The sequence below is a fragment of the Lycorma delicatula genome, chromosome 2 (genome assembly GCF_047948215.1).
Source record: "Lycorma delicatula isolate Av1 chromosome 2, ASM4794821v1, whole genome shotgun sequence".
NCBI classification, from domain to species: Eukaryota; Metazoa; Arthropoda; class Insecta; order Hemiptera; family Fulgoridae; genus Lycorma; species Lycorma delicatula.
Genome location: NC_134456.1, coordinates 166134960 through 166160563, shown reverse-complemented (window position 1 = coordinate 166160563; position 25604 = coordinate 166134960). Strand labels below are relative to the sequence as shown.

General features: G+C 31.2%; 1 protein-coding gene across 4 annotated transcripts in view; it reads left to right on the top strand.

The window, feature by feature from the left end:
* The first annotated feature begins 19715 nt into the window (after positions 1-19715).
* Positions 19716-25604, top strand: part of LOC142319402 (histidine protein methyltransferase 1 homolog) — a 52074-nt gene continuing 46185 nt past the window's right edge. For 3 of the 4 annotated variants that reach the window (XR_012755193.1, XM_075356645.1, XM_075356644.1), the window contains exons 1-2: positions 19716-19967; positions 24331-24531. Coding sequence is in view for 3 of the 4 variants with exons in the window: in XM_075356645.1 (XP_075212760.1) it covers positions 19907-19967; positions 24331-24531 (262 nt within the window). In the remaining variant the exon portion in view is untranslated. The other variant, XM_075356646.1, reaches the window with a different exon arrangement.

The following is a 25604-nucleotide window of genomic DNA, read 5'->3' as shown; positions in this document are numbered from 1 at the left end:
TGATCAAATTAAAATAAATTGATAAGTAGACATGATAGTATTTGCAGACTCACTGTTACACGTTAAAAAGAAAAACTTTTCCAGAGACTGACTTTAGGAAAAATTTTGGATTGATCAGCATTCAATATATAGATATTTCTAGTTTTTTTTTTTGCTCACACAATAATAATTGGATAAATTTTTAACAGTTTTAAATTTATTTGAATGAGTTACAGATTGTTTAATCTTGAAAAAATTTAATTTGAATTTTACACAAGTTAAAATGAATTTTCTCATTCTTTTATAAATAATTATATGTATGTATATCAACTTATTGTATAATTAACATTGTTTAAGCATCAACATGCTAGAAATTATTTATTCTATGGTAAATGCAGTTAATGTTTATAATGTAATAATCAGACTTAAAAATTGTTGTATATGAAGTGCTGCCAGAAATTTCCTTTTACACCTGTTGTAAGTTAATTGGGTGCTTTAGTTAACAAAGAAAAATTTACATTCCTACAATCACGAGTTGGGAACCAATATCAGTTTATGAAGTATTTGAAACTTCAATTCAAAGACTATCCAGTTTGGTTTAGTTTGTTGGTAAAGCTCAGACAAGAACAAACTCTGGGGAAAAGACCATCTTCTAGTAATATTTTGGATTTTTTTACCTATCATTTTAACTTTCTTTTTTTCTCACTAAAATATACAACAATCACGCATTTAAAATTTATAAGAATGCTTAATCCAACTGACACATGTATTCACAACACATCTAATCACCCTACACAATACAATCATTCTTACACATGTTAAGTGGTAACAATGATAATGTGATTTTGCATGTTATATTGAAAAGCTGACTACAACACTGAAGGAGATGGATACATACAATAAAACATCCGGAGAAGCCAGTAAATACAGGAGAAGCCAGTAACAGGCTCCACTTGTTACTGGCTTCTCACCCACAAGTATGGGCAACATGCTCCATAAAATACAGAATAAAATTAAACATATATCTAGGGGCAGAAAATATGTAACAGTAACAAACATCAATCAAGATGTACAATATTTGTAGCATTTTCAGAAAAGATTACCACCTACCATTGCTTTCAAAATAACAAATAAAATGAACAGCTCACACTTTATTTATTTATAAAATAAATATTATACTTACAAAAAATATTAATATAATATTTACAAAAACACAAAATGACAGAAAACTTAGGAGATTTTTTCATCATGTATTTGACTAATTTGATAGTAATCTTCATTTCTTTCTCTTCTGTGTCTCTTTGAATCCTAGCATAATTGGAACATCCCATCTCTTTCATTATCTGTAAATTATCTATAAATTACAATATTAGTTTTCTACAGTTTTTACTTTCTTCACATGCCTCAAATCATCAATTAACTAAATTTGAGATGTTTTATATGACCCACCAAACTAATTCACCCATTATAAGATTCTGCCTTGAATTTCTTTCCTCTCCTATTCAAATTAAAATCTCCTCATTTCATACTACATCAGCCAGTCTAATTTTAATATCCTTCTGTTACATCCCACTTCAAAGGCCTTTCTGCTTTATCGTCAATATTTGCTTACATTAAGCACAATACTCCACATATATATTTTGAAGAATATCTTTTTAATTTAAAAATCTATATTTGTTAATACCAGACATCTTTTTTGCATGAATGCTTATGCCAATTTACTTTTGATTTTTACATTCAAAATTTACTACACTTTCCTTGTAACTTACTCCCTAAATAGTATACTTCTGCAACTTGTGATGTACTATGTTTATCTAACTGAATTTTTAATTCTTTGTTACCTTCTGTTCTTTAAAATTTCATTACCTTTGTTTTTTGGGTAGATTTCATAATAAAGCTACCTATTGTAATGGGTACCATGATTCGACTTCTGGAAAATTTTGACATACCTTCACGTTTCACATCCCCCAGTCCTCCCAAAACCACCATCAGTAGTAAATTATATATATATAATATACATATACATATATATATATATAACTTATCCACCAAATACAGAATAAAGTTAAATTAGGTAGGATAACACTTGATTGGTAACACTGCGAGCGATCTGGCAACGCTGTATCTACCGGTCTGTGCATCCCTTCCACATGCTCAGTACTAGTTTCAACTCCGTTCAGCACATTATTTTTGACAGCGCCATAAGTGAAGTTGTGTTTTTGTTGTGTGTTACGAAAATGGAGCATCGAAATTTAGAGCAACGTTGTGCAATCAAGTTTTGTGTTAAACTTGGGGAATCCACGAGTGTGACCTTTGAAAAGTTGAAACAGGCCTATAGGGAACATTGCTTATCAAGAGCAAAATTTCCGCTGGCACAAATCATTTTTGGAAGGCCGAGAACAAGTTTAAAGATCAACCTCGCTCAGGGAGACCTTCAACTTCAAAATCTGACGAAAACGTTGAGCGTGTAAGGGTTCTTGTGAGATCAGACCGTCGTTTAACAATAAGGATGATGAGTGAACAGTTAAATTTAAACACTTCCTCCGTACATCAAATTTTTACAGACGATTTGGACATGCGAAAGGTTTGTGCAAATTGGTGCCGAAAACCTCACAGCGGAACAGAAGGACAATCGAAGAAACGTGTGCGTTGATCTTCGTGAGAGGATTGACAATAACCAAGAATTCTTCAATCGTGTGATCACAGATGATGATGAATCCTGGATTTGAGTATGATCCTGAAGCAAAGTGGCAAAGTGAAGAGTGGCACACTCCGTCATCTCCTCGTCCGAAAAAAGTCGAATGAGCAAATCAAAGACCAAAACCATGCTGATTTACTTTTTTGACTGTATGGGTATCGTGCATAAAGAATTTCTTTCTCCAGGACAAACTGTCAACCAAGTGTTTTACAAAGGTGTCCTTGATAGGCTCAGGAAAAGAGTGATTCGCGTGAGACCAGACATTGCAAACAAGTGGATGCTTCATCATGATAATGCCCCATGACACACGGCCATTTCCATCACGGAATTTTTTACCTCAAAACGCATTTCTACGGTTTCTCAACCCCCTATTCACCTGATTTGAGTCCTTGTGACTTTTTTCTTTTCCCGAAATTGAAACATGTCTTAAAAGGACGTCATTTTGGAACTCTGGAGAACATTCAAAAGACTGTGACCGACCAGTTAAAAACCCTACCAATTGAAGCCTTCCAGCACTGCTACCAGGACGACCTCTTCCAGTGGAAACAACTACTCCGCCGGTGTATAGCTGCCCGAGGGAACTACTTTGAAGGGGATAACATTGTTGTTTGAAAAAATAAAAACTTTGGTAAGTAAAAAGTCAGTCTCATTGCCTTTTCTCACACACCTCCGTATACACAAGAGTACTGTCACGATCTTCCTGCATCATCAATTGTAACATCTTTTAACTGTTCACGTAAAATTACATATATTATTAATACACAACATTAACAAAATAAAATCTTGAAAAATACAAGAAAACAAAATTTGTTAAAACTTTGGATATAAACTTTAAAATCAATTCAAATCAAAATGGAATTAAAATTATTTCTTTTTTTAAATTAAAATTTAAGATTTAAAATCAAAATTAAAAGTTAAAATTAAAAATTCCATATATAAAAATATGTGTGAAATAATAAAAATATTAATTAAAATGATAAATATGTTAAAAAAGAATATGTATATGTGGTTTGGCTAGCCAATATTATATTATTGTGTCTGAATAGTACAGAGAATATAAGTATTAAAATAGACTTTAAAAAACATATATGTATTTCACTTTCTTTTGGACATGATAACTGCCGTAATTTTGCGTCAATCACTTTCAAATTGTTAAATAAAATATAACGACCCAAAATCTCGGTTGAGTTCGTTAATGGGCAAAATCGGACCATGGGGGCTTTTTCGAAAAAACAAAATATCGCTATAACTTTCTTATTAAGTAAAATATTGAATTTGTTTAAAGTTCCTACTATTCTTTGGATAAGGGCCTAAAACTTATCAAAGTAAAATTTTTTTATATCACCAACCATTGGCCCAGGGGGTGTTTCGAAGACAAAAAAAAACATACCTCCCTTAATAGGCACAGTATCGAATCGGTTTAAAGTGGTAGTTAATCCTCTAAACATTACCTAAAACTTTTGTCTGAAACAATTATTGATATGACCAACCGTTCCGTTACAGCAAGGCATGAGCAAAATGTTGCTGGAATTGTGAGAAGATGGGCTTGTCATATGCTAAACAGGTGAAACTTTTTTCACATGCAACTGTTGTCATATTGAGTAAGTTTAAAGTTTTTCTTAACTTTAAGGTGTTAATCTTTTTTACCCCTACTTAGCACCAGTGAAATCTACCTCTGCTTTCCGGCATGCCGAAAGGGATTTTTTTTTTACTTTCATCTAAACTTCTCTTCTAGCAATAAATTCATTCCATTTAGATTACCTTCTCACTTATTTTTTGTATTTGCCAAAAGCACAATATTGTTTCAGTTTGTAACCCAGGAGTAAACAAATTTAATTACAATTATCATACTAAATACTACACCCAAGATACTGGACACACACACATTCACCCATAGGTACAAAAAACACTTACAGGCATAGTATACATTCAAGAAAAGTGTATAACAGGAAAAATAATAGATGCAGTATAAAACAGAATCAATTTTTACAAATCACCTAATAGAAATAGGAGATGCATATAAAAGCTCTTACGTGATTCCCTAATGAAAATCATGAAAAATATCAAATTTGTTATTTTTGCTTTTTTTATAATTTACAGAATACAAAACCAACAGAAATGTGTTGAACAATTATTAAAACATGTAATAATAGTAACAAGTGTCGATGTTGAATTTTTCATCAATTTCTTATTTTTTTAATTTTATAAAAAACAATAAAAAAAAAAATATCGTTCTTGTCATACTTACTTCCTGTTATTTTCAACACCCTTGTTATAATGCATTTTACAAAAAGATAAAATAATTAAAAAATTGCAGTATTTCATTAGTCTAATCAACTTGTTTTATTCTCAAGCAGACTGTACCATTGTTAGGATATGTTAAGTAGTACTAGTGTGCTGTTTGTTTTCTTATTATTTTAGTATTAATTGGTAAAAGTTCAGTTTGAAAACAATGAGAGGTGTAAAAAATAGTAAAAAAGCTTTGTCAACAAAGAACTGAAGTAATTTAAGAAAGAGATGGAAAGCAACAAATTAAGATTTAGAAAAATGGAAATCAATAAAAATAAGTTTATGTCAGTGACAAGTAATAAAAGTACATTTGAAAGTAGTGGCAGTTTAAATGAGAATCATGATGTACACCAATGACCTTCTACTAGAGTACATGATACTCACTCTAGATTTGTTTTGTATGACAGTTATCCATAAGTGAAGTTTGATTCTGATGCTCACATCAATATGTGATTTAGTTGTAACAAAGCCCAAAAAAGTACATAAATGTATTTAGTGTAAAAAGTATGACAATCTTAGCAGAAAATGTATATATTTTAATAATTTCCAAGTTTTATTTTATATTCCCATGTAAAGAATGTTATTCAAGAAGTACTGATGAACAGTTCTAATTCCTAAAGGTTATACTAATCTTTTAAAAATCTCTTGTTTATTATGTGTACAGAATCAACTTTTTGACATGTCAGGTTATGTAACTGAAAATTAATCAACTAGAAAAATTTTAGGTGTAATTCGAAAAGTGGTGAAGGCTTTTACATCAATGGGAAAGAGACACGGAGCATTGGAAACCTGAACAAGAAAGCAATGTAAAATGAAATCTATAATAAACATATTTTTCATCTTCATAAGGCTTATAAACAAAATGTTCAAAAATCACTTGAAGAGGCAGGTGGTGAAGTTAGAAAAGCTATAAAATATTAGGTAATATTTTATACATTTAATGTTATATATTTCAAGGACAAATAATTGAGATTACTATTAGCTATTTATTATAAAAGCTGACAAAAATGTGGCTTTACATCCAAACATGGTATTTCATGGTACACTGAAGTTGTGACTTGTCATGTCATATATTTTGACTTATTATCAAAATACTGCCGTATATCTGAAAAAAGGAAAACAGAATTCACTAATGATTCAAATCATATGTAGGTTGGTATGAAACCCACAAACACAAATGTGTCGATTAATACAATGGCTCCTCTCTTGTCAACTGAAATACAGAAAGTTTAATGCTGAATCAAATAGAAAAATGACTGAACAGGCTTAAGAAAAATTGTAAAAGATAATGTCCTCCCATTGACCAATGTTCAATGGGAGGTCGATAACAGTCTTCTATCACAACAGTATTAAAAGAAATTGGCAATGTTGATAACATGAAAAAGTCAATATTTGCCACCCTTTCTCACTGTCAGTCTACTAATCATAAAAAATATTCTGTTTAAAAACTCCTTTAAAGAGAAAGTTGTAAGTAGAATTTTACCTTTACATCAAAGACTAGCATCAGATTCTACACTAATAATTTGTATGACTGATTGGCAAAATGCTAATGAAGCATTATATATCATTTGGACCAGTGTCCAAAAATTCTATTCACCTCGAAAGTAAGGTTAGAAACTGGTTTATATGAAGCTGTATGAAAGTATAATACTGGATTTTTGAAGAACTTCGTCACTTTTCAAAAAGCTACTGGGATGAGTACAGCTAAAACAGCACAACAATTTTGACAAAAGAGATTATGACTAGCTAAAGCAAGTGTTCAAAATATGAAACTACATAAAAAGCTAAAAGTTGCTCAGCTGCAAGATGAAGAAAGAAGGAAAGAACAATAAGGGCTGCCATATGGAGCAGCATAATTTTAAAATCATAAACAAAAAAAACTTCATAGAATTTATAGTGTATATATTTTTTAAAGTTATAATTTCCATATAAGACATATTCATATAAAATACAACCAAGTAATTTATAAAGTAATATTTTATCAAGTTTACATATATTCAGTAGATGCAAATATAAGTAGTTAGTAGTAAGTAAAAAAATAAGTGATCTAAAAGTGTATAAGTTTTATTGAACAACAATACAAGTGAAACTTTGAATGCTCTTTTGCAAAGATTGGGTTTTTCATTTTTTCAAAGTTAAGAACTGATGTAACTCAAAAGCTGTTTACAAAAAGACGCTCTGAAACTTTGCACACTTTTTTGTAACATTATAATGAATGCTTTATGGCATAATGGAATGTCTGCTAATTTTTAGATATGGGGTCATTATATGTTCAAATTGGAATTATTTAGATGAATTTTTTTTTATTAATATTCTATAACTTGATGAAGGAGAAAGATATAATTTTAAATATATCCATCTGTTTAATACTTTTTAGGGGCTTTAAAATGATCCCAAATTCATACATTTCTATCCAGTAGTTTTTAAGTTATATCATACATTTTCTTTTTTTCCAAAAGAAAGTGTTAAAAAAGCAAAAAAATAATAAAGACTGAGTTCCAATTTAGTTCTTCCTATGTTTTAGAAGGCATTAAACATGAAAACAGCATTAAAAAAAATTGTAGAAGAAACAAATAGATTTTAAAACAAAGATTTTCAGTAGGGATTCCCCTTAACCACATTAGCAAATTTTATGCCTAGCACATGATATGTAGTAAAATTTCAGTGCACTTGAACAACATTTAATTTAGAAACCCAAAAAATTTGACAAAATTATAGTAACTCATAGCATACTTCCCTTCTAGTGCAGTGAATAAAGAGAGGATGGTTGAGTCCTGAGGATTTACAAAATATTGTGAAATAACAATAATTTAGAGTATAATCCCACTGAAAAATTATACAGTATGATTTTCAAACATAGAAATTAACATAAAGGCAAGGAAAAACATATATAACATTAAAACAAGAATGCAAAAATTACCAAAGCTGAACATATCATATTCAGTTGAAGTAAAATAAATTAGATATGTCAATACAGAAGACAATTAATAGGTTTCATAGATCTGTTACCCACAAACAGCAGGTACATGGTTGAAGGAAGCACATATGACAGAATGAAAAGTGGTAGGATGAGCAAACCAAGTTGCAATTAGAGTCTTCCAAGGATATTTGAACATTATTAATATGTTGATGAGAAAATATCCTTGATAATGGTTTAAGTTAAAGCAGTTCCTTAAAGAGGGATTTCCTGTATATTCTCTTGATGTATTATTATATAAATTATTTGATCACTGAGAATACTGAAAAACTAAAGTTATCAAGTTGTAATCTGCTGTCATTTGGTGCATATTTTGATTTATTTATTAATCAGAGATGTCAACTATATTAGAATCTATTTAAAATTAGATTTCCCTTTAAACCATCCTTAAGAGGATAAAGCTGAAAAAGTGTGTATACATCCAGTTTATAATTTTAAAGAACTACAGAAAATTTTGCAATAAACAACCACTCATAGGAGAATTCCTTAACACACAGCCTTTGATATACTATGCTTAAATATTTAAATTGACTGTACTCTAAAAATTGCATTTTTTCAAACAGTAAAAGCTTGAAATCAAAAGTTCAAAGGAATACAAAAGAAAGGCTTTAAAATTTATTATCGTACATCTGAATTCGTAATTACTTAGTCTACTTAATATAATAGCTGAAAATTTTCAAAAAGTAAAATAACACTTTTGCAACAAAATTAGTTTTCAGTCAAATATGCAAGCTAATAAGAGCTTTGAAAGTGTGATATATTCCTATCTATTTTGGAATATTAGTTGAGTTTTAGATTCTATTAACAGAAAATGTTAGCAACACATTTCTTCCATTTCAATTCAAAGTTATTGTAAAAAACAAAAGTCATACCCAGAATATCCCTGCAATAGTTTAATAAAATTAAATTAATTGTGGTGAGTCAGATATATAAATTAAATATATTATAGAAATGAATGGAAAGTAAAATGTCTTTTCTCTCTTTAAGTATTAAAATAATAATAACAAATACGAAAATTCTTCATAACACATCTCTGTGGTAATATAAATACAAACTCCAACCACAATAAAATTGTTAAGGTTTCGGCGAGAGTTTGCCGTAAATTGAAAACATAAAAAATCCAAAATCAAAATTCAATAATTTATAGTATTCAAAAAGACATTGTCCTAATTAAAACAGGTGCAGATATATATAAAAAGCGAGATAATTGTTTTATATATTTTTCCTATTTCATTTTTTCAAACACAAAAATGTACACCGTTAAATATTTTCTTCCTATAAACTGAATGTTAAATATTCATAAATATTAAATATTTTATTCCTTTACTAATATTGCAACTAAATGATAGAAATCTTTAATATAAAACAAATATGAAATAATCGAGAAATAATTTGAGATAAACTATTTTTTTATATACTTTATGTACCTAATCACATATCATATAATAAAAATTCGTCAAATTTTCTCAAATATGTTGATTGAAAATGCAAAGACTCTTGCCAGCCCGATTTCATACTTTTAAGAACGAATTTGATCGAAACTTCAATATTTTACGCAACATTTTATTAAAGGTAAAAATTATGATTAATATTGTCTGGCTTTTTAACCATTAAGAAAATAAGATAAATATATCAATAGAAACCTACGAATGATAATTAGCTCACATAATAAGGTGTATAACATTCACTTTACATTGCCACAACGAGCCGTACGGCTCCTAATGTTATCTTTGATCAACACTTGATCTGTTCATTTATGTAATTTTTTTTATTTATTTATTTGAAATCAGAAATTGATTATAGTTCTTTATAGAATTTTTTCGCCGTAAGTTGAACTTATTTTTGAGATCGTAATGCATTTGCTTAGAACAATAAATGATAATGTTAAGCGTAAGAGTTTCTGCATTTTCAATCATGATATTTGAGAAAATCTGACGAATTTTTCATTATATGATTTGTGTTATTAGGTATATAAAAAATTGTTAATATATTAATTGTTAATTAATATATACAATTAATATATATATAATATATTAAACAAATATATTTGTTTATATTAAAAATTTCTATCATTCTATCGTTCCAATATTAGTAGAGGAATAAAATATTTAATACTTATGAACATTTAATATTCAATATATAGGAAGAAAATATTTAACGGTGTACGTTTTCGTGTTTGAAAAAATGAAATGGGAAAAATATATAAAACAATTATCTCGCCTTTCATACATATCTGTACTTTTTTATTCGGACAATGTCTTTTTGAATAACTATAAGTAAATTGATAAATTTTGATTTTCGATGTATTCAACTGACGGCAAACTCTCTCCGAAACCTTAACAATTTTATTGTTTTTGGAGTTTGGATATCATCTGTTTTTTGCTTTCTACTCATTCGTTAAATTGAAGCTGTTTTTATATTTATAAAAATTCTGGTATCTATCGTGTGTTTGTTAACAACTTTTCGTCCATTGTATTCACCTATCTAATAAAAAATCAAATTTTCCAATCAAATTGCAATTATTAAATCATTCATTAGCTTCAATCCAATTTTTCTCAATTTTGATCATGTTAGTATAATGTCCTTCTGTCATTGACTGCCCGTCATGAAATATTGCACTTATAATTTTATATTTTTTCCCGAATACTTTGAAAGCATCATTCGACACTTTTTTTAATCCTTTAGTTTCAGTTATTTTGCGTAAACATATTGTGTCGTTTTGGAATAATTTTATTTGAATGATCAACAGTTTTCCTAAAGAATGAATTTCCATTCTATGTATGAAATCTGTGTCTCCACATTAGCACAACTACCTTTTACATGAGTTTTTTTCACTAAAATTATGAATTAAATTTTGGAGACTTAAACTGTTATTTTTCTAAAAACTATCCGTTTTAATATCTATGTGTAAAACTAAATTATTTTCTTCGTGCTCTGAAGCATACTTACATTTATCATTTGCACAAATAATCGTGTACTGAATAGTGTGTTCTATAATGTTCTTGAAAGGTTCAACTTTGTCAATTAAATATGTACAAAATTCATCAGCATCTTGTGGTTGAATATTGAAATTCTCATGTACAAATTTTCTTATTTCTATCATGTCTACGTTTACTCTATTTAAATAATTTTTTTTTATATTCATTCCTTCTGATTTATGTACGCTGATAACATAGCTTAAATAAATAGGAAATTGTTTCCGCATAACGAAAACTTTGTCCATCAATTCAAATTTAACATTTATCCTTTCAATTGTACGATATTCCTCAGAAAATAAAGTAATCGTTACTTGTTGAACATCATTTTTATCATCAACGTTTCTTTTTATATTTTTTACAATACCTACGGTACCATTTACCAATCCTTGAAATACATCAATGTTTCTCGTCAACATGACTTTAGCATCAGTTTTTATAGTAATGACCTTAGGAAAATCTCCAGTCTTAGAACAATTTTCACCATCTGATTTTAAAGCTTTATTGATTTTCTTCCTCAAATAGGTTGCACAGTCTAATGAATCGTCAGCAACTAATTCAATTTCTTCAGAAGATTAGCGTCTTAACATTTCAGTATTTAATGTTTCACACATGTAACGGGTTGTTTGAAGACGACGTATCTATTGGTAGAGTTTATCGATGTAATTGCACAATTCGAGCAAATTCTTATTGTAGTCAGTATTTGTAAAAACAAGTTTTCTAGAATTAAGCTGTTTTAGATAGTTTCTGTTCAAGTAACCGATTATAATTCGAGTTAGCATTTTTTAATATTCTAATCGTTTTTTTTGTCGCATATTGATAGTCAATTCATCGTAATGGAAAAGATTTTTCCATAAATCAAAGGCACCAAATCATATTAAGTATTTTTTGGTTTCATCTGAAGTAATTTTTATGTAAGTTGGATTGTCACGAACTGGTTGAAGTTACAACAGATCTCCGAATTATAAAATGTGTCGTTTTCCAAACCATCAAACCATCTTGTTCATCAGAAGTGTCCAATATTTCACGTAATCTAAAATTTGTAGAAGTGAAAGTTATGTTAGATATCATCGAAATTTGCCTTCAATCAGAAAACTTTATACCTGAAACTAATAGTATGAAATGAATACTACTATCTAGCTGATGGTCAAGTTGAAAAGCACTGAAACAATTTAATCTAAGTTACATAGCAAGATTCAACTTGAGTAGAACAGCAAGAATGAATGTTCTAAATTTGAAATCATGCGATTGGTTGATTGGACGATGTACCAGTAGTGCATAAATAGGAGAGCGGCGTCAGTTTTGCCCTCCCCTTCCGCGGGGAGCGCTAGTGTCGCGTCCGCCATGTTGGTTTTTCCTTCTTTTTTCCTGTGGGAATTTCCCTTTTCCCTGAGCGGGATGTTTGAAATTCTGCAGGGTAGCCAACGTTGGTAATATTTGTTTGCTTTGAATATTATTTATAATAATTAATTCCAAGGTTAGTACCGCTGGTGATCAGCTGTTGTGTATCGGTCAGTATGAATTAAATAAATAAATAATATTTAAAGGGAAAAAAACCAGGTCGGCTAGGGATCGAACCTAGTCACGGCGAGACGCGACTGACTGACTGACGCCTTAGACCACTCGGCTACAGCGGCTTCACTGGGTGGAGAACGAAATAAGTTGTATATAAGTCGCGGTCGACGACGACGGCGGCGGTTAGCCCAGCCTCCATCTTGCGACGTCACACCTGGCGCGCAATACGGTACTCTATTTGTTTTGCAATCTTAGATGATGGATAGTAGTAATTCTGCAAATAAATATATAAAATATTAGTTTAAAAAAAAATAATGATCATATTATTGTTGCATTTCCACACCACCCAATAGGTAGCAACCGTGGCGCGTTGAGATTTTTTTTTTTAGAGTGATATCTCTCCCCAGTAGGCCTACAAAACACTCATCTACAGAAAAAAAACATCTTCATGATATGTCTTTACAATATCGCGATACGACAGACATCAAACGCAAACGATGGATACCGATAAGCTTGCACAACACATCTATCTGAAAACAAAAAAACCGTTAACTTTCATATATGCGAAACAAATGCAAGTTTAAATGATGGATACTGCCATCATTTACGTTTGATGTTTATCGCATCATGGTCTTGTAAAGAAATACTATGAAGTAACATGAAATAAAAATGTTTCGCATACAAAGTTGTATAAAAAATATTTAAACACTCTCCTGACCATTTGCAACATAATCCGATAGTAGATAAATCTATTACCAGATCGTGTCGCGGGCCTTGGAACCACTGCATTCAATAAACGTAACTAAATATCGTTTTCTTTCTTGTTTTCTTTAAAAGAAAACATTTTATAAAAAAAAACAATAGTTGGTTACAGTTTTTTTTATTTAATGGGGGTTTAAAGTGTTTTTTGTTTTGTGTATATATGTGTGAATATATATTTGTGTATATATTGTGTTGAATGTGTAATGTGTTGTAGTCCTGAAAAGGACTATTGTCTTTTCTATACCTCCAAGTCTAGTCGAATATTACATCGTACGCATTTCCGACTCGACCCTTAAATACGAGTGTTAGTTTCATTTCTAATATCGACTGGCCCTCTTCAATAGTCGAAGAGAACCGCTTCGGTAGGAATACATTAAACGGTTCCTCCTCGCCGCTGCCTCTTACAGTACACACAATACTCTTACCGTATTTTGTGTCTACGGTCTTCAACGCTAATATTTCATACGGTTTACCAACAGTCATCGCCGTCACAGTTTTAGTTTCGGTTAGACGAATGGTTTTGGTATCTAACCGTTCAACGAAAGTTTTTCTTGTCGATGCGTCGTCTGTCATGATGTATCAGTAGTCAGCGTTAGAATGATCCTTATGCTGTTTAGCAACCGCTATTTATACTCACTAGATGAAAAAAAAATGTTCCCCCTCCTCGTAACTAACCGCAAACGAACAAGTCTGAACCTGTTTATCATCATCCCGCATCCGGTTTTCCAAGAAGCAACGCAATAATTAATTATGTTTTTTTTAATCAATTACCACATCTGCTATTCTAAGAACAGATGCAATAAATAACGGTTTTTTTTCGTTAAACCGTAAACGAATCAGTGTGAACCTGCTTATCAACAACCCGCATCCGGTCTTCCAAGAAACAACGCAATAAATAATTATGTTGTTTATCAACTAACACATCTGCTATTCTGTGAACTGATGCAATAAATAACCGTTTCTTTTCCGTTAAACAGGAAACGAACAAGTTTGAACCTGCTTATCTACCACTTGCATTCAACTGACTCGATGTAAAAAAAATGTAATTTAAAGAAACAATAATATTAACTGAAGACAAAAAAGCTATTACACCAGATCATAGTTACAAAAATATTTTTGTGATTGAGTTGCATTTCCACACCACCCAAGAGGTAGCAACCGCGGCGCGTTGAGATTTTTTTTGTTTTGAGTGAAATCTCTCCCCGATAGGCCTACAAAACACTCTCAACTGTAAGATGTTACAAACTTACTTTTAAGTCTTCGGTCAATCCATCGTCTTGCTTTCCGTAATATGTTAATTTCATCGAATGTCGTCTTACAACAGACATTTCGTCATCGGTAAATCTGTTTGTATATCTGGTCGGTAAATAGATTTGAAAGCAACCCAGTTCGTTTGCAACGGTGTCGTATAATATGGTGCAAATACGATACTCATATAAAGATGTAAATACCTTTCTCATATCCAATATTACGTAGTCTACACTGGTGCGAAGATCAGTCAGCCGTTTCCACGGTAGTTTCTTGAGAAAAGAAACGTCATCGTTGAAAGCGTTAACAAACGATATGGCATCCAAATTCACACTCGCAGAGTTTACACTCGACTGATCGGTTGACGACGATGACCGTACCGTATACATACCTTTGTCATCCGCATTACTCCTGTCGGCAATTTTACAAAATAATCGATCAAGACCGCTATCACCGATCACTGAACAAGCGAATTGATTCTTCCATAAAATCTCATATTTATTATCGCGTACCATAGTGTACAACCTTTTTGCGTTTTCAATAATCATCTCACAGGAGCAAAGGTATTTCGGTAGTCCAGGTCTGCTGTAACCAAATTTCTTACAATCGACGCTATGTATTATTTCATCGTCACAGTGAACAGAGTGAGCGACAAGCATTATAAAACTATATTTACAAATATGCGATGCAATAAATCTCAATTCGTTAACCGAATCGGTAAACGTTTTCATCGCTACTATATCGGTTCGCCACTATAGTGAATATAATGTCTACACAATCCGTCTACAGTATCGATTTTTAAACTGTCTAAATACTCCTGTAATCAGTTGTGAAGTTCAGCGTATGTGGCTGCGTAATTGAAAAGTACTCTAACCGTATTGAAACGATCAACGTCCACGCTTATACTTGTAGCGGGCGGAAACGCCACGGATGTAAGTTTCGTCAAATGACGCAACGATCTTACACGAGGATGTGGAAACAATCTAACCATCCAAACCGATGCGGATATATCTACATCCATCGTTAAACTGTTAATGGAATTAAGTATTAGTTCCCTTTTAAACTCTCTATACATACATTTACCATTGTCTTCGTCGGTTACATTTCCACACCACCCAGGAAATAGAAACCGCGGCGCGTTGAGATGTTTTTTTTTTACATGAGTGAAATCTCTCCCCGATAGGCCTACTATAAAACACTCGAATATTTTTTTTTGCTTTGATTTATTTAATTTTTTGTTTGTATGTAGTTTCTCTCACAAATGTTTGTACTTGATTTATTACAAACATTAAGCTATGTCATTACGACATATTGTTCTTTCTTCGCATGGAGGTTGTGGTACGGACAATTTACGATGTAATTATGTTTCGGTTTTGGTGCGTTTTCCGGTATCTCACGTACGTCGGAATGAAATCGACGCAAGAATTCTGCTTTTTCCAGTCCTTTAGTGTATATCGTACCGAATTGTGAAAAAAACGCCTTCATGATATCATCGCTGTATACTGCCTCACCGTAATCCCAACTGATTTTGTGAAAATTTCTCTCCAACCATCCGGCCATCCGTTTGTACTTAGACGGTAACTCAGACTTTGGATACGGCGATCGGAAGTGAAGAAGCATATAGCATTCTTCTCCGACAACAGCGAGTTCTTTGATTATAAACTCTCCGCGTTTGCCGACAAAGCCGTGATACTCGATAACTCCTTCCATGACGACGACTCACTTTCGTATGAGGACCGACGTAAGTTCTTTAGACGTTTATTAAGGTGTAATTACAATTGTGGTGGGGATACACCCCCTACCAAAAACACACCAAATATTTACTGCGTGCGATCGTATAAAGATTCGTATACGTCATCAAAGGAACAGTAAATACCGTGTTTGGCTAATTCGTCCTTATTTAACACCAACGGTGTTATGCACGACTTTTTGTCTTCTTGTTTTTCGTCGCTCCTCTTTGACGGTACCGTCTTCTTACTGTTATGTTTTTTTATCGTCCTTTTAATTTTAGTGTTTTCATCCGTCGACGATCGTTCGTACGGCTTATTACGCGGTTTCTTTTTTTTTCACCGCTGTTTTTTTGTTTTGTCGGCTTCGAAGATGTTTTCTTTGTTTTCTTATTAACTAATGAAGACTGATCTACGATATCGTTATGTAACGATATCATAGATATCAAATATACTTTTGTATATGCCGTCTCTACTCCACCTTCGAGAGGCGTCTGCTTTGTTAGTTCGACATTTGCCGCAACGTACCTGTAAAAAAAATAATAAAAATAGTATTAGTATGTTTACAACTATATATTTTTTTTCTTTACAGCTGTAAAATAAAAACATATTGTTAATATAACAATCAATAATTGATAATTGTAAATAGTTACCGTTTTACGTTGCCGTCGAAACGTCTACCTTCTTCCTTCAAACGGTTTAGGATATCAGTCTTGTATCGTTGAAGTGTTGACAGAAGGTACATCTCATCAAACTCAGTTAGGTCCCATCGAAGACGGATGACATTATTATTAATTGCACGGACGACGACTGAATTAGATTGCATTTTTTTATGATTTCTAACAAACAAAAAAAATATTTATAGTAACATATGTTTTTTTAGACAAACTTAATAGTAATTATTTTGTTTGTTTGTGTGTTTCAGTGATGATGGTGACGATTGGTGATGACGAAAGCTACGTGTGTATATTTTAATCGTGTTTTTGTATTATATTTTATTTATATATTATTTTACCTCCTCTATGAATCATGAGACCTTGCCGTTGGTGAGGGGGCTTGAGTGCTCAGGGATACAGAGTAGCTGGACCGAAGGTGCAACCATATCGGAGAGGTATCTGTTGAGAGCCAGACTAAGGAATGATTCCTGAAAGAGGGCAGCAGCTCTTTCAGTAGTTGTTAGGGGCGTGAGTCACAATGACTTAAACGGCCGTATCAACATCACTCAGTCCTCTGAGTACTGCGCAGCTGAAAGCAATGGAAAACTACAGCTGCTTTTTTTCCAAGAAAATGTGGCTCTCTGCATTTTCACATAGCAATAATGGAAGCGCCTTCCTTGGTAAAATATTCCGGAGGTAAAATAGTCCCCCGTTCGGATCTCCGGGTGGGGACTACTAAGGAAGGGGTCACCAGAAAATTAAAAAATAACATTCTACGAGTCGGAGCGTGGAATGTTAGATACTGAAATGAAACGACTAACACTAGATAGGGAATCTTGGAGAGCTGCATCAAACCAGTCAATTGACTGAAGACAAAAAAAAAATTATTTTATATTTTAACGTTTTTATATTTTATTAATTTTATTTATTCATTTTTTTATTTATTATTGTTTTATGTTTTAATCGTTTTTATATTTTATTCATTTTAATAGTTTTTTTATTTTATTATTTGTATTTATATTCATTTTTTTTATTTTATTGGTTTTATATTATTAAATATTTAGTTTCTTTTAATTTGTTTAACTTTTTTTTGTATCATACCATAATGTCATATTTAAAGTAAATTAAACAATAGTTATTACGTATTTAGACTTACCTAAATGCAAATAGCACTCTTTGTAGAAAAAATAGTATTTTTTTACAATTGATGTTCACTCTTCTAAATATCGCTCTTGCAAATAATATTTTTTTACAATCGACGATCACTCTTCAAAATAACGCTTTCACAAGCAAATAATACTTTTTTTACACACGATGTTGACTATTCAACAGTTAGTGAAAAAATGACTAAATGTTGCGAATGCTTTATATATACACACGAAAGGAACTGATTAAAAAAGATGTAACCATTTTCTTTAATTATCCATTTTAATCCGACTCGGTCGGTTGTTCACCAGTGTGAACTGGTTTGATGCGGATGTATACATCACAAGTCGAGGAGGTGGTGGGTACTGGGTTTCAGACATTGTGATTGGTGGACAGCGTGGCAGGTGAAAAAAAAAAGACGCCACCTAAACTAAAATCATTACGTCATTTATTCAGTTGAGCGTTGGATCGTGCACGGTAAATATGTCTGTGTCCGTGGACGCACGCACGCGCAGTCATCGCACACTATGACAGTATGGTGAGTATCTTAAACGCAGTCAAACGTTCGCGTACCGTATTGCGCGCCAGGTGTGACGTCGCAAGATGGCGGCTGGGCTACCCGCCAGCGCCATCGTCGTCGTCGTCACCGTCGACCGCGACTTATATACACCTTATTTCGCTCTCCACCCAGGGAAGCCGCTGCAGCCGATTGGTCTAAGGCGTCATTCAGTCAGTCGCTTCCCAACCTTTGAATTAATTATTATAAATAATATTCAAAGCGAACACATATTACCAACGTTGGCTACCCTGCAGAATTTCAAACATCCCGCTCAGGGAAAAGGGAAATTTCCACAGGGGAAAAAGGGAAAACCAACATGGCGGACGCGACACTAGCGCTCCCCGCGAAAGGGGAGGGCAAAACTGACGCCGCTCTCCTATTTATACACACTACTTTTATCAATTCTAATCCATAGTCATCTGTTCATAAGAAGATTCTTCTTATTTCTATGAAAAAACAATTTAAAAATTCTCATCAAATAAAGTACTCGATCTTCATGAATGAAATTTTTTGGCAAAATATGTCTTTTCTCGTAACTAATATACATTTCGAATATGAGCTAAATAGAGCCATAAATATAATTTTTCGAGATATCACGACCCCAGCGCCACCAAATTGTTCTAATTGTAGAATACAAATTTTACCAATTTATTTCTGTTTTATTTATTTCTTTTTTAATAAAACTAGTATAATGTTTTTTAAATTTTATTATTTCAAGTATACATTATCAAGTTTTTGTACGCTACCTAGTAATATCAGGTACTGCTACCTAGCGACGCGGTTCGTAAACGGATTCGGAGAAATAAATCAGGTTAGAAGGACAAAAATTTCAGATTTTCAAATTTCAAATCGTGAAACTATAAAGATTATAACATATTTATCGAAAAACCCTATATTCATTAAGAACACCTGCTTCAACGATGATGCAGCTTTATTATTAGCTTTAATATGCTAAAGCTAAATCCATATTTATATAGTTTAAAGCTATAAATTAGTATAAATATAGTATAAAGCTATTTATTCATAATAAATGCTTTTATTATTATCTTCAATATGATATAGCTTTATTTCATCAAAATTATTACTGTTTTTACATTTTAAACAATTTAAAAAATTTTGAAATCTTGATTTACGAGAAAATACGTCTGTGGTGTTTCCGTCGTCGGTCTTTCTCTCGTCGGCTTTATTCTACCGAACGACTTGGTAATAAAGTTATTATATTGTAGTGTCGATGTGTCGAAAATGTATTAATTAAACTATCGATTATCTCGTAAAATATCGAGTTAATCGAGTTAAAAACATGTGGCGTTGTGGTACAGGTATCTATATGAACACACTTAATTAAGGAGTTCGTTTGTTGTTGGGGCTTTACAGTATGTTTCGATTTGATTTTGCTCAAGAGACTCGTTCTTGTTCTGAAGTTAATGTTGATGAAAGTAAGAAACAAACTTTACTGGAATATGATTTTTATCATAACCTTATTAGAAACCGTATAACTTTATTGCCCTTAAGCGATTATTTATTTATTCATTCTTTCTCAGTTAACCTTTTTGATCTCTGCCCAATTACGGCTATGCTATATTTTCCGTGATGAGAAGTGATATCTGATGATTGTGTAAAACAATCCCAAGCCTGACACTGATCGAACCCAGAATATATGTATGCCACCTTATACGTGGATAAATCTTTTTTTAGTAAGTTAAAATACGTGTTGGCTTAACTGATTTTTTTTTGTTATTACTTAATATCCTAACTAGTTTTATTAATATGAATTGTAATAGTAAATGTAAATTTTATTATCACTTGTTAATTTATATCATTGATGTGATAATCAGTTTTTATTAAGATTGATAATAATGTAAAAGTGTTTTGAGTCCAGTTAAAGGAATCTTCATAAACAAAAGTGATGTTATGTAAATTACTTAAGTGATTATACAATAGTTATGGTCTGCATTTTTTGGTAATGTTGAAAACATTAATTGAACTGAATTTACCATGAATATTATTTCAAATGGAATTTTTGACTATTAATTAACCCAGTTCTCTTTATTGCACCAAATAATAATTACACAATTGTGTACACAATTTCATACACATTGTGTGTACAGTCAATGGCTAAAATGTTTATTACACCATTGTATTCTTTTTTATAAGATTAATTAATTGTTCATACCACATTAAATATGTTTCATTTCATTTCCAATAGTAGCTTTTCTAAGAATTTATCATACTCTAAATGGGAGCTTTTTTGAAATTATTTAAATGATATGAAGTAATAAATGTATACAGCTAGTAAACTAATATATTACCTTATATTGTATGTATTATAACTTCATAGAGATCTGAAACCAGAATACAGCAGTAGGAATTAATAATATATCAATGCAATCTTTGTTGTATGATGAGTGTACTGAAATTTTATGCTTTAGTTTGAAAATTTATGATAGGAGAAATACCATAAATTTTAGATTAAGTGTAATTCTTACTCTACAAAGACCACAGGAGCAGATAATTGATGAAAACATGTTGTGTTTTAAAAAGCAGGCTTAAAAAGAATAGTGCTACCTATTTGGCATTTGTAGATCTGGAAAAAACATTTGAAAATATTTTAAAACAGTTCAGACATAAAAAATATAATTTGTGTCAGAATAATGTAGCAGTTATAAGAAAATAGAGGCAGGCTTTGATTCAGAAAGGAATGTGAGAAGTAGGTAGCTTGTCTCATTGCTATTCAACTTGTGCACAGCAGAACAACTCAGGAATTAAAGGAAAATTTTGTGGATGGAGAAACTTTCCAAGGAGAAAAAAGAATGTTAAGATCTGCTAATGGCATTGTTCTTTTGGCAAAGGCCAAAGATGAGTTAAAAGAAGTACAACAGGCATAGATTTATTATTATGAGCGAACTTCAGTCAGAATTAGATTAGAGTAAAACAAAGGTTATAAAATGTCAGAAAGGAGGATAATGGATTAAATATAAGATGGGGAATATAATAGTTCGAAAGTGATGTACTTTTGATAGTAAAAGAAAGAATAAACATATACAAACATCAAATGTGAAAATTGCTATAGGAACAAGAGCATTCATGCAGAAAAGAAAAACTGCGAGTACCAGTTATAGATATAAGAATTGGAAAGAAAGTCTTGAAAATTATTTGTTTGGAGTATAGAACTTGATTTAATGAAACTTGGAAAATAGTTATATCACAAAAGAAAAGACAGTAGAGCTCTTTGAAATGTGGTAGTGCAGGAGTAGGGTGGAAATTAGGTGGGCTAATAAAATTCAAAATTAGGAGGTCTTAAGACAAATAGAAGAAAGAGGAATTTCTGGCAGACTTATATAAAATGGCGAACTAGTTTGGTTGACCTTATGTTAATGCAACCAGTTTAATTAATTTGGTGATGGAAGCATGTGTAGAACCTAGAAACTACGGAGAAAGATAAATATTATTATGTGTGAAGTAGATAATTAAGTTAAGGATGTAACTTGTAAATATGTTGTGGTTAAAAGATTAGTGAAAAATTAGAAAAGAAAGCATTGGATAACATAAACCTGCCCAAGAAATTTAGTTTTTTAATGTTGTATTGTATTTTCTTTATTGCAATAATGCATGCTGTTTTCAGAAAATGAGTGTATAATTAATAAAGTGCTTATTCTTGATCTCTTTCTCACCTGTATGTTTTATGAAATTTGGCTAAATGTTTGCATCCTTAATAACTGTAATGTTTAACATTTCACAATTTTGATAGGTCATTTATAAACATTAAATAAAATTGTGATATTTATGTAATATAGATTTTACAGCGTAATCATTAAAAATTGTTTAATTCTGAGAAAGAAGTAAACAATATTTTTTCTTTTATAATAATATTTTATGGTCAAGTCTGTCAAATGCTTTTCACAAATCAATTAAAAGCCCAAATAAATTTATCTTTTATCTAAATGACCATATATGTCATTATGAATGCATGGGTTAGATCCATGGTTGATTTTTAAGTGATGAAACAAATTACCCTCATAAACTTTTTACATTCTAAAAAAAAAGTGTAAAATTATTTTTGAAAGGTGGGTATTGAAATCTATTTTAAAGGAAACTGGATTCAGTTTTGAATTGTTATTGAATGTTAAATCTTTTCCCGACTATTTAATCGATGATTTGAATGAAAGTAAGGTTGGAACAAATAAATGTGTATATCTATGATTCATAACTCATAACAAGATCACTGCTTTTTTGTGCATTTTTTTACATTTTTCTATTATTCAAAATATTGAACATTCTCCAACTGTTTACTCTCAACATACTCCTTATGTTGGTGGAAATTACTAATCATTAGCTCTAATGTAAAAATTTTATGGTATTGTGTAAAGGTTTCTTAAGGGATTACTTTTTTTATTTTAGATACGTGAAGCACACACTGGAAAGTATTAGGAAAACTTATGTGAAGTCTTGAAAATATTCACTTGATTTAAGTTCAAAGTATATTTCTATGCTACAGCATTTAATTTCAATTCAAGGTAGATGGGTAGAATTTTCATTAATTCTAACTATTGTTTTTAACTGTGGAAGTGGTATTTAATGGAAAATATAAGGGAAGTTGAAGGATTTTATTTGTAAAATGTCTCAATAATGTGTGAAAAAAATTCCTTTCAATTCATTACCTTACATCTTGCAAATATGAGGCACAGTTCCAATGTAAGGACTTTACTTTTAAGGTTCTTATTTTTTACGCTTTAAGGCATACTTAAGATCAGTAACAAAATGAGGACAATTGAAAAATTTATTAATGTTTTCAAATACTTATATATTTACTTTATTTTTCTATGTAATTACCATTTTGTTCCATCATTTTTGATATCATAAAACAAGCTTCTTCAAAACCTTTGCATAAAATTCCTCTGCCTGGGATTGTAGCCACTTTTGCACCAAAATTTCCAACTCTTCACTTTCCTTGAATTGTTCAGAAGATAGCCAATTTTTGAGGTGGTGGAAGAGATGGTAGTCGCTGGGTGTGAGATCAGGACTGTATGAGGGATGATAAAAAATCTATCATCTGAATTTTTGAATTATTTCTGTTGTGCATGCAACCATGTGTGGATTTGTGCTATCATAAAAAATAATTCCTAATTTCTGCATTCCCTGTCGTAGGTTTTGAATGTCACGATGATGTAGAAAGTGTTTCACAATAGACTTTTTATGTGATTGATGTTGTTCCAAATTCCATGAATTCTGAATGATTCTCAACAATTTTGTTTTTTAAAGTTATGGAAATTCTAGAGATAGTTTGCCAATCACAAAGCGTTTTATCTCATTTTTGCATTCACATGTTCAACAAGATCGTCAATACAGTAGGCCTGCCACTTCTTTGTTCATTGTGGCATTTAAATGGGCTTCCTTAAACTCATGACACCATTGCCTCACTTTTCCCACTCATTTTTTTAGGCTCATATGTTTCACACAATTGATGGTAAATTTCAGCAGCATTATGTCCATTTGCGTTTAGAAATCTAATCATTGATTGAACTTCAAAACTGGCAGGATTTGTTATTACTACACTCACTTTAATACACTTTTGCGCAAAGGCAAACAATAATGAACTGATGGTAATGTGGCAGTTAACATACCCAACAGACCAACTAAAGTTAATGTACATATGTGAACCAATCAGTGTTACCATTGCTATTTGTAACTCAACAGCCCTTACTTTTGAATCGCACCTCGTACATATTTAAAAATAATAATTCTTATTAATTGCTTGTGAGTAAAGTTTTAAATTCATAATTTAACTTTTTTCTTTTTTAGAAAATAGTGACGATGGCTTAGAGTGGATCTCTGCAAAACAAATTACACCACTTTATGAAGACATAACATTACCTGAGGCTTGGGGATTAGTGAAATTTAATGGTCTTGAAATATATTATATTCTTCCATCTGAAATTATTTCATTAAGTGAATCTTACAAAGATATATTAGCAGCTGATATCATTACAGCTAAATATGAAGGTATATTTTTTTAGAAATGGATTAAATACTAATCATTTATTATTGTAGTTTTCCATCTGAAATTAGTTATTCATTGAATCTAATAAATATATTTCAGCAGCGGATATCATTATAGCTAAATACAAAGGTATATTTATTTAAAAAAATGAATTAAATACTATTCACTATATATCAACACTCAAACACTAAAAACTTATTAAGTTGATATAGGAAATGGTACACCGCCTTGTTAAAGCAGTCAAGAAAAGCATGTGTAGATTTCGTTCTGTAATTTTTGTGAGCATTTAACTTTCGGCCCACATAGTTTACAATAGCCTAAAAATAGTTATTCTTTTTAAACATTCTTTTAAAACAGTTATTCATTTTTAGTAGTGGCATTTTCATTGAATTATCTCAGCTTTCAAAAGTTACAAGATTCATACTGATCCTTATATTGAAATAATTTTAAACTTTAGTAAAAAAAAACTTTGGGTTCATACATATCAATTGATTAAAAAAGAAGTAGTATTTGCTTCAACAAACAGTTATATGTCACAATATAATCAATTATTGTCCTCTATAGTTGTTTCTTAATCTGACATCAGAAAACAAAGGAGATTCCTTTTCCCTTTTCTTTCATGATAAAAATGTATTTACGCTTCTTTCAATAAATAAATAATTAAGTCATCATTTACAGTAAGATCAGCTGTAACATGGAGTTCTTTTTGTTGAGTCCTTCTGTTGATTTTTGTAATCCTACCTTTTTAGTTTTTATATTTAAAAATATTTTCTGCCATATTTTCTTTATGTTTTAAAGTTTGTTCTTTCATGCAGAAAAATTATTTTAATTTGTAGTTAAAATAACCATATATTTGATGTATGTTATGTTGCTGATCTTTCATGTTGTGAAATAATTGTACAGGGAGAATGTACACTGCTAAAGGCATCTGATTTTCAGGCAGGTCAACACTTCCCTTTAGTAGAGGCCTTTCCTCCAATATGCTGGATAAAAAGAGTTAATAGGGTTGTAAACTTAAAGAAATACAATGGATATAAGGACCAGTCTCATTCAGGGCTTTTTCTATTTGCAAGCA